An 11,145-nucleotide genomic window follows, 5' to 3' on the forward strand; every position below is an offset into this window, starting at 1 on the left:
GAGGCGGTCAGAGGAGGCCTTCTCAGAGGAGAACTCTAAACCCCTTAACAACATGAAAAGCCCTGAACGCGAAGGTCCACTCAACGTCGGTTCATTTTCTCGCTAAGGTGCACAGACAGAAAATGATGCGATGAAAAAAAAAACATAAATAGATTATTTTCTTTCATATCATCAATACTAGTACAGGGAAACAAATTTCCGCTTTTGAAACACAACTTCACTATGCAATTAACATTCTTATTTCCTAGACTATTCAAATGAAGATGGGTGAGACTGCTTCAAGGAAGTATGGCTTTTAAATAAAACAAAATATTAATTTTTTTGTTTTGTTTGGTTTGGTTTGGTTTTATTATCAAAAGTAGGTGCCAAAGATAGGTACTCTCAAAAAAAGCAATTCTGGTTTTCAAGAAAGTCTTCTGCTGAAGAAAGCCAAAAATGAGCAGCAAGTACAAAAAGGCTGCGTGAAGTGGGAAAAAAAAGAAACCACATTAGTTATTCATTATCATCAAAATATTCTTTAAAGAAACAAAACTCCCTTAAGACATGCAGATTTGTAAGAAAAGAAAGACAGTTTCCCATAACTTACAATCTTTTAAGTTAACATTTGCTGAAAAACAAAGAGTATTTGAATTAGAAGACAAAAAAAAGTTAAAAAGCATGGTCTAGGCCAACAAGGAAGAACCAACCAACCACTGCTTGAGAACCTCAGGAAGGTCCCCTTAAGACACCCATCAAAATCCACCAGTGGGATTAGCAGTGTGGTGTCACAAAACCCCAAGAAAAATACGAAACAAGAAAACACTGCGTCAAAGTATCAAAAGCCAGCAATACCACATACCACCAAGAATACTGAGTCATCAATGTTTTCCAAAGCCTGAAGAATAGAAGATACAAAAATCCAGAGACGAGTAAATCCAAGAAAAAAAAAAAGGACAGGGGGGAGGGGGAGAAGCATTGCTGTCACATCTTAGGAAAGTGGGATCAGGTGGGGGAAGGGAGAGTCTTTTTTTTTAATTTTGATGATGGTTAAAGAAAAAAGAATCGAAGAACAAAATCAAAAACCCTTTTGAAAGATAAAGACAAAAAGAAGATATTTCCAGGTTGTCTTCTGCATGTCTGCAACTGTTCTCCAGACCACCTTGGCTTTGGTCCAGAACAAGAACAGCTAAGGAAGAAAAAAAAATGATCTTTTTTTTTTCTCCAGTTGGACAAAAAAAAGAGGAAAAAAAGAAAAAGGAAAAAGAAGAAGAAAAAGAAAAAATAAAGAGAGGGACAGATGGTACGCTGTGACTGGTCTATGGCCAAAAGACCTGGATATGCTTTCTTTGAAGCATATCACAAATTAAATTATCTTTTTTATCAAATGAACAAAACAAAAGAGAAAGGAAAAAAGAAAATTAAAGGTCACAAGATGAGAGTCACTGATCATAACCAAACAGGACAAAGGAAAAAATAAAGATGACGGACATTTTTGCATGTTTTCTTTAAACAGGACAAAGATGAGAAGGATGAAAGGACAGAAAGAATGAGTAAGATCATTCTGTGAACGTTAGTTCAGCACTCTTACCTCTTATTGGTGTACCACCTGGGTGGATAATATGAATGCAAATAAGATTAGAAAGAAGAAGCATTAGTACGAGAAGAAGGAGGCTAGGGCTTTGGAAGAAGAATCAAATTAGATTTACAGAATTAAATAAGGTCTTAAAAAGAAACTTGAATTACTATACTGGTAAAACAGGAATATATTAGATATTATTATTATTAGGTTATAAAAGCAAGTTGCATTGTACCACAAAAAGGCAAAAGGCCCAATAGGCAGCATAGCCTGTCTCAAGATTAGCAACTGAATTCTTAGATCTTAGGTTATATCTACATAGGGTTAGAAATATATTGCATAGGCCTCATATGCATTTAAAAAAGACTTTACAATAATAATTTTTCAGAAAAAAATTGGATAATCTATTTAAGTGTATATATAAATATATATATAGCTAGGCATATATATATATGTACTATATAGGATATACTGAAAGCTATCTGAAAACAAATACTGCATTTGAGGTTATATAAGGCAATTTCTGCACTACATTTATGTGAGACTTGTGTATTGTTTCTGCTAGACATGTGTTTCTACGACAACATTTCTGTGGAGGTGTGCGTGTGTGCGCCACTAGAGATCTGGTGACTACACTGACTGTTAGTAAAATGCATGCCATGCATTTTAATAATAATAATAATATTATAATAATAATATTCTGAATATGGAAATTAGTGGGGGTGAAGTGCGCTTCAGAACTAAGCACTTACCAATAGATTCTGGAGATTTAAATACGGAGAGAAGAAAGACAGCATAAAAATATTATTATATTCCTTATAATTTGGCACATAAGTTTTCAGAGTTAAAGCTTTATATACTAAATAATCTATGTCACATGTGAATAATTAATTCTTAATTTACATTAACAGGTCAATCTACACAATTCTGCTGACAACAAGCAAAGAGGCAATTAACAAGACGGTTTAACATCACAGGACAGGTCAAAAGCTGAGAATTCTGGGAAGACAGGCAGTTAAGAACTATTCTACACCAATATTATTATTACTAATGCCAAGGTAACAGTTTATTATAAGTCCCCGTGACATTATCTGGGGATAGGTTTTAACACTTAAGAAATTTAGAATTATCTTTTTTTCCCCCTCTAATCTAAAGAGAACAAAAGAATAAACCTGGGGACTGGGGAGGAAGGGAAAGAGAAGGAAGGACTACTGGGGGAAGGGCAACGGGCAAAGAGAGAGAGAGAGCGAGCAGCAAAAGCTGGAGTCTACACCAAAGCAGGCTTCTGTAGATCCAGACACTGAGGGGTTCAAAAAGCTTTTGCGTGGGCGCACACTACTGTGGCTAATATGTTAGAAAATTCTTCTTCAGAGGGGGAAAAGGCCCCTTGCTTTCATGGGTTATAACAGAACTCGAAAAAAATATATATCTGGTTATATACATGGGGAAAAAATCTGTGTTTTATGTATTTGTGAGAAGAAAGAAGATGTGTCCAAACTTGCTAAGCTTTGGAGGGTTCAAATATGGAAAAGACAGCACAAACCACACTTTTTATTAATTTGTTTTTAGAGTCTAATATGAAAGTTTTGGATTGTAATGGAAATAACCATTGGTACTCCTTGCAAGTTCTGAATGAAGTCCAATGTTGAAATAAATTTGTCAAAAAAAAAGAAAGAAAGAAGAAAGAAAGAGAAGAAAATGGATTCACCAAATACTGCCAAAGAGCAGTTAAAAAATTATCAAAAAATACAGTCACAGCAGTGAGCAATGTGGAATAAACAGAAGCTGCAAAACAGACAGAGAGAGAAAGAGAGAGAGACAGACTCTGAAATAGGCTATGACAACATCACAGAAATGGACAACACATTAAATAACAAAGAAGAAAAGAGGAAGAAAAATCATTACCTAAAATTAAAATAAAAGAAAATAATAGTGAAAGGGGGAAAAATCTCTAGGCGTTAGTTGAAACAGTAACAAGACTCTACCTGATCGTAACTGTTTGATGCGTCCATTGTTGTTACTTGTGTCCACAGGCAAGAAATCTTTGAACCAAGTGATTTCTGGATCTGGGTTACCGCTGGCTGCACAGAGCATGGTGGCTGTGCGAGTACGCTCAACCACCTTTAACTGTGGGCCCATGTCTATGGTAGGGAAGCCCCGGGGAATCTGATCCTCTGTAATACACAGAAAAAAAGACAGATATATATTAAACAAACTAAATTTAACAAGCCTTAGTTTTAGAAATAAATTGATCTGTATTCATTGAAGTTCCTATCCCGATTACAGAGTATATAAAGGCTCCACCTTCCTAAGATTACTGAAGCTTAGCCTCTGGGTTCTAAGATGAATGAGAGATGGAAGAACCCACTGTTCCTTTAATGGGGACAGGGAGAAGAACCTCAGCTGAAGATTCCACTTGAAGCTCAGTAAGTGGCAGAATAAAATAATCAAGACGAGAAGGGTCAGCAGCAGTGAGCAATGAATACAGAACGCCTAGATGTATTTGGAGGCATGAGTATCTCTGTAGCACTGGAGATTTGAGTTGTCTCTTTACACATAACCTCATACGTACCTCTCTATACATGTCCCTAAGTTATGTATTTCCTACATACGTATACTTGTTGTTGTTTTTATTGACTAACATTAAAGTTTTGGATTTTAAAACAACCATTAGTATTCCTACTTAATGTACCCCTCAGGCATATTCCTATGTGTGTCCATTCTTTCAATTCATGTGTTTATACTTGTGGGAAGAGTGTGACATCCATTTTTTAGGGGGTTCAGTAGTCCACTACTTTTTTTTTAATTGGGTGAGATAATTCAATGCCTTTACTTTGAATGAATAGAGTTCTCTCATTGACTTGTGAAAATAAGTAAATATATACAACAATAAATATACACAACAGTAAATAAATAATACAATCAATAAATTATTGGTGGGGGCTGATGACTAATAGGTTCAATAGGATGAAGACAAACAACATGCATTGAAACTAGGAAAGCTTTTCTGGGGCACTTTTTGTGACAAAGTGGTATCCCAGGAATAACATAGAATATGAAATAGATTGGGATGGGGCAAATCAAAGATCCAATCAAAGTATGCCATGAAAATTTGATAAAAGAAATGCAAATTTTATATGTTGGAATCAGGAAGGCTTCATGAAGAAGGGTTATCTGACCTGGGCTTTAAAGAAATTTTAAGGGGATTAAAGGGGTGGGGAAGGAATATATTCTGGGTTTTGGAAATAAACAGTAGAAACAGTGAGGTAGGAAGCAGGAGAGTGGACAACTAGGTAATACAGTTTGGATGAAACAGGAGTATGCCTAGGGTAGTTATGTGAAATAAGGCAGAAAAAGTAAGAGGGCCTTAAATGCTAAGTTAAGGAATGTGCAATTTATCTTATAGACAATAAAGGGCTAATGAATGTTTGATATTGCTGCTGTAAGTAAAGAAGTGACTTGGTCAGACTAGTGTGTTAGATATTTTTTATCAGCTGCATGCTAGATAGGGTGGAACAGAGATGCCAAATTCTGGCCCAGTGGAGCCTGGAAGCAAATTAAAATGTAATGGGGAACAGTTTAATAAATAATAAATAAATAATAAAATTTTATAAATTTTAATAAATTAAATACAAATACAACATAGATAATGTTAATTTGCAATTTTCTACATCAATATGTGGAGGCAGGAATTCTTTTCTATTTGAATTTGGTACCACTGGTCTAGAACATTGAGATTCAAGGCATAGAGAAAAGTAGCTTCTTGAGATGATTTTTCTGTCTCCTAAGGTACTCACACATTCTTAAAGGTTAACAAATAAAAAACCCCCAAAGTCTAGCTCTTTCTTCCTCCCAGACCATCTAAAAGACATTTTTTTTGGTCCTTTCTCACCATTCTCCCATCAAAATGTGATTTCAGGTCTTGAAAAATTACAATTAAACAATGCCCCAAGTATATTGCTAGCTGATGACAGTTGATTGGCAGTGGGTCTAGCCAAGAATTTTTAAAATCACATTCTATGTAAGCCCTGGGGGAACTGAGATAGGTATACTAAAATTATGCAAAACTGCAATTTAGACAAGACACAGAGTGAACACTTTGTTCCTCGAAAGAGCTGTGTGAAACATTTCAGGATTCAAAAACACATCACAACTTCCATTCAACTAATGGCAGCTATAGTAATTAGATGAATTTTCTTTTGCCACCAACTTTGTAGTTATAGCTACATTTCAGCTAGTTTGAATAGTGATTCCCTCAAAGTCCTTGCATTATTTGAATTTGTACTGCATATTTCAATTGGGCTGGAACCAAAGACCATAATTTACATAATTATACCTTCCAGTAGTACACATTCAAATACATATAGCCACTTCAATTCATTCATTTATTTGCACTTATCAAGACTAAGTGGCAAGACTTGCAGAGAGGCATGGATTCTACCATGGGAAGTGTCAGAATCATCCTATGGGAATTGTTTTTTCATTCTGTTTCTTGTATGTATTTTCTAATGAGTTTTAATGTTAACAATACTGTAGTAGCTGGGAGACAAAAGACCTGAGTTAGTCTCTGTCAATTGCTGGTCATCAGGCCTCGGATAAGTCATTCGCACCTCTGAGTCTCAAGGTCTCCATTTGTCAAGTGAGTATGATTACATGTGTTTGACTTAACTTGCAGAGTTCTTGTGAAGACTTGCCTGCTGAAGTATAAGTGCTATATTTGCTTGAGTTTTATCATTCTAAACACTTTGATACTTTAACAAGTTGTCGTCCATCAGATAAGTACTCTCTGCACCAGTGCAGGTCACAATGCTTCCCCTCTCATTCTGTGCTATTTGTGTCTGTGTCTCTTTACAAATCCAACACAACAGAGCCTTTCATCATATTCATTTTTATAAATTTATTATTTATTCTTATTTTTTTAAAAAATGTGAATTCCAAATTCTCTCCCTCTCTAGCTCTTCCCCCACCCGTTGAGAAGGTGAGCAATATGTCTGAAATCATGCAAAACATATTTTCATAATAGCTATGTTGCAAAAAAGCAAGAAAAATAAAGTGAAAAAAATTAAACTTCAATTTTCACTCAGAATTCATCAGTTTTCTCTCAAGATATGGATAGAATTTTTCATCATGAGTCCTTTGGAATTGTCTTGGATTACTGTATTGATCAGAGTAGCTAAATCTTTCACAGTCAATCATCATTACAAAATTGTTGTTACTGTGTACAGTGATCTCCTGGTCCTGCTCACTTCATTCTGCATCAGTTTATACAGACTTTCTTAGCTTTTTCTGAAACTGTCTTGCTCATCATTTCTTATAGCACAATCTTTGCATTACTACCATATACCACAATTTGTACAACCATTCCCCAACGATAGAGAATTTCCAATTCTTTGCCACCACAGAAAGAGCTGTTAAAAATATTTTTGTACATAAAATCCTTTTCCTTTTTCTTTGATCTCTTTGGGAGACAGACCTAACTAGCAGTGGTATTGCTGCATCAAAGGGCATACACAATTTTATAGCCCTTTGGACATATGTCCAAATTATTCTCCAGAATGGTTGGACCAGTCCATAACTCAACCAACAGTGCATTAGTGTCACTGCTTTTACATATCCCCTCCAAAACTGTCACTTTCCTTTTCTGTCATGTTATCCAATCTGATAGGTTGTGAGGTGATAGCTCAGAGTTGTAATTTACACTTCTCTAGTCAATAATGATTTAGGGTACTTTTTCATAGATAGCTTTGATTTCTCCTTCTGAAAAATACCTGTTCATAGCCTTTGACCATTATCAATTGGATAATTGCTCTTATTTTTATAAATTTGACTCAGTTTCTTATATATCTGAGAAATGAGGCCATCATATTCTTTTAATATAATAAAATGATTATAATACTTATCCAGTTTTCTTCATCAAATTATTATGAGTACCAAATTGTTAGCAACATCTATAGTAGCAACACAGTACTACCATAGTATAAGAAGCAATGAAAAAAAAAGAAATTCAGAAGATTCTGGGAAGACTTGTATAAACTGATACAAATCAAAGAAAACAGAACAATGCATATGTTGATCACAGTAACATAAGTGAGAACACTAAAAGACATTATAATTCATCTTAAAGGCAAAGACCAATCTGGTTTAAGAAATCAGATGAAGATGCCCACTTCCTGCCTCTAGCTAAAGAGGTGGTGACTACAGATGTAGAATGCTGCACACATGCAGTAGCTGTGATACTTGCTTGCTTTCATTTTTCTTTATTACAAACAATTTTGGTAAGGGGTATTACTGAGATGTAGCAGCAACAATAAAACCTTTTTTAAAAACTAAGGCAAATGTGATAACCCATGTGACAATGTTTTGTACATTTTAAGGACTGAAGAAATACACATTTTTTAATCCATACTTCATCCCTAGATAACTCTGATTGAGTGAATACTATAGGACCTTGCAATAACCTATACCTTTGTGACCTGTCAAATTCGGTTCTATGGATGATTAGAAAGTATTCTATACCTATTTACAATCCTATAAGCACAATAGTTACTCTGGAATCTGTAGATAAGAATGGCCTGTGGGAAGAGACCCTAGGAATGTACACCAACATATACATGCATATAAATATCATATTCAAAGAGAATCATAAGATCAATTGTTTTAGAGCTGGGAAGATGAGGTCATTTAAGCCAGAGGTTTTCAACACAGGCCCAGCTGGCACTGTGGCCTGCAATATTCCTGATTTTGGTCTGAACCAGATTAAAATGCAATTGAGAAATATTTAACAAAATAAATAAAAATAGCAATAGAACACAGAAAATATTACTGTAGTTTTCTAAGTTAACATGTGGCAACAGGGATCCTTATATATAGTTTAGTGGCCCCTTTTTAATTTCATTTTGACACCACTGATTGTTCAGCCCCTCCCCCATTTTACAGGTGTGAAAACTAAAACCCAGAGATGTTAAATAACTTGTCCAAGGTCACAAAGGTAGTTATTGGCAAAAGAAGATTTTAACCCACATCTCCGACACTAAATCTCATGCGCTTCCTAATGTCCCATTCTATTTCCTCAAGGACAAGAGTCAGAAATTATTCTGGAATTACAAATCTAACCAGAGATTACCTTTCAAGGTATACGAAAATTAGTGGAGAGAGATACCTGGGAAAGCAGGTTATGCTAATAATAACAATCTCTTCCATTTGAATTTCATCAGGCTGTTCTTTATGGCTATAAAGGTTTTGTCAATGTTTTTACATCCATGTAGCAGCTTTAATATTGCTTGAAAAAAGAGAAAAAAAGATCAATAGCTGCTATAGCATGCAAGCTATATTATCAAGCATCGTGCCTGGCAGCTATTGACACATACTGCTTCAAAGGATAAAAATAATTTACTTGGAGTAGTCCAATGTCAACTAAATTACCTTCTTCACCTAGAACTGAGGGATATTTTCAAGGAGAGTTTGCAAAGCTTATAGATTCTGTTTGTTTCACCTGATTTCCCTCTCCATCGCCCCGCTCCAAACCCCATCCCAGCCATTGTTTAAAGCCTGATTCAAATTCCCCTCCTCTAAGAAGTCTTTCGTGGTAATGTCTTTTCCTGCCTTGGACTTTGCACAGATCAATAAATCGACAATTGAGGATCAATCAAAAATGAATCAAGAATAAGAAAGGTCTTATTAAATACTTTTCCAGGTGCCAGGCACTATGCTAAGCATTGGAGATAGGATGAAAGGAAAAAAATGGTGACTTTCCCTCTCATCACTTATATTAGGCCATACTTAAACTGCTTTTATGAATTTATTCTGCTTTCATTTGGACAACAGATCTTTTTGTGCCATAGAATGAATATGAGACTGTAGACTCTAAGAAGGTAGCAACCCTACTTCAATTAAACTGTCTCTCCCCCAGTGCCTAGCAAAATGCTCTGCAAATTGTAGTAAAAATTAATGTTTGAAGACAGACTTAGAAATGAGTAATTCCTCAGTCACTTTTTCACCATTCTGACTTCTTCACTGTATTAGAAGGAAGTGCCCAGGAGCAAAGGTTATTTTGTATTTTTGCCTAATTCGTGGATCACCATCTCTAAAAATGTCAGCACCTAGAATCCAGTTTTTTGCTAATGACATTCCTCTCTCTACTAAGCTCAGTTAGCCCTTGAATAGCAGACATAGTAATAGTCGAGTCCATCCTAGAAGCCTTTTTAGTTCGGTGGGACCTACCAGGACTTACACTCCACGGATACAACTGAGATCACCTTCACAACAAGAAAGGTTGTTGAATCAAACTGAATTATTTTTAAAAACCTAGTTAAGCCCATATAGTTATACCAAAACAGCACCTTAGAGTGGCAGGGATGTTGTGGTGATTTCTCAGTGCCTATGATATCCCCGGGGCTATTTAATCACCAGTAATGTGAATGTGTATAAATATTGTTCTAGTCCTCACGATTTCTCATCTGGATTTGGATCTCTCTTTAAGTGCCACAGTATCTGCCACCAATCAATAGCAAGTGTCAAAGGCTTAGATTGTTGGGCCACTTGCTCTAGGCTCTTACCAAAGAAATTTAGATTTACTAACCATTTATAAGATGTGAAGTCTTTACCTTGGGAATCCCTGACAAGGTTTGACTTGTGACATGCAGAAAAACACTCTAATGCATTTGCATGACCTCTCTTTCCCTTCTAGGCTCATAAAGAACACTCCAGAGCCCTTTTTTCATATACACAAGTGCACAACAAAGATAATCTATCTTGCATACTAATAGAATAGAGTATGTAAAGAGCTTTCCTTTCTTATTTTTAATAAGGGTAATTAAATTCCATCCGTCCCCCTTATGCACAGAACCTCTTTCAAAGCACCCTCTTCATTAAATTTTCATGAGAAACATCACAATGTAACAGATTCAAATAGTCAGAGCTGTTATACTTTGACAGTTGTGGCTTGTTTCCAATTTGGCTGTCAGGTATTTGGCAATAAAACCCAGTATTCTACATAAAACGGACTGGAGAAATAATGAAATTTCTAATTGGAATGCTTATCTCAGTGGGTGTAGTTTATAAGATGTTAATTGCTTTTTCCCCTTAAATTTATCAGTGATTTATATAAAAGTATTTCAACTATTTGATAGCATCATGTTTGACAGATCATCAAGTGTCTGGGCCCTGGAGACTGGGGAGTCCAATCGATACACTGCTGTATGTTGACCACATAAATTGGGCGGGGTAGGAGGGAAGGACAGCCATCAAAAATTAACAAATTGTCAATAAGCTGGTAACTTTAAACTTCTACATTAGGTGAAAAGAAAAAAAAAACATTTTGTCCTATTCATTAATGTGCTCATTAAGCTTTAAACTGCATTACTTACCACTGTTCCATATTAATATTCAATCATGCTGAATTAGCTACTAATTCATCAACAATTTAAATCAGACTTGACCTTCACAAAGCCATTTGGTCTGTCATTTTGAGAGGCCATTAAAGGGCAGATTACTTGTACTTGTGCTTAGTGAATTGGATAAGTAATACATATTTTGTTTGGAATGGCAGCTACAATAGACCTGGAAATAGAGCACATTCTTTGAATCTGTTC

The 11,145-nt window shown here is 35.5% G+C and overlaps 1 protein-coding gene across 8 annotated transcripts in view; it reads right to left on the reverse strand.

Moving 5' to 3' along the window:
- Window positions 1-3,724, reverse strand: part of PTPRD (protein tyrosine phosphatase receptor type D) — a 220,386-nt gene extending 216,662 nt beyond the window's left edge. For 5 of the 8 annotated variants that reach the window (XM_036737979.1, XM_036737983.1, XM_036737981.1 and 2 more), the window contains exons 1-3: window positions 3,541-3,724; window positions 2,308-2,316; window positions 1,568-1,585 (exon numbers count right to left, since the gene is read on the reverse strand). In XM_036737979.1, the coding sequence (XP_036593874.1) occupies window positions 1,568-1,585; window positions 2,308-2,316; window positions 3,541-3,694 (181 nt within the window). In that variant the 5' untranslated portion in view covers window positions 3,695-3,724. The remainder of the gene's footprint in view (window positions 1-1,567; window positions 1,586-2,307; window positions 2,317-3,540) is intronic. The other 3 variants (XM_036737977.1, XM_036737980.1, XM_036737982.1) reach the window with 3 other exon arrangements.
- Window positions 3,725-11,145: the final 7,421 nt, after the last annotated feature.

The sequence above is a fragment of the Trichosurus vulpecula genome, chromosome 9 (genome assembly GCF_011100635.1).
Source record: "Trichosurus vulpecula isolate mTriVul1 chromosome 9, mTriVul1.pri, whole genome shotgun sequence".
NCBI lineage: Eukaryota > Metazoa > Chordata > Mammalia > Diprotodontia > Phalangeridae > Trichosurus > Trichosurus vulpecula.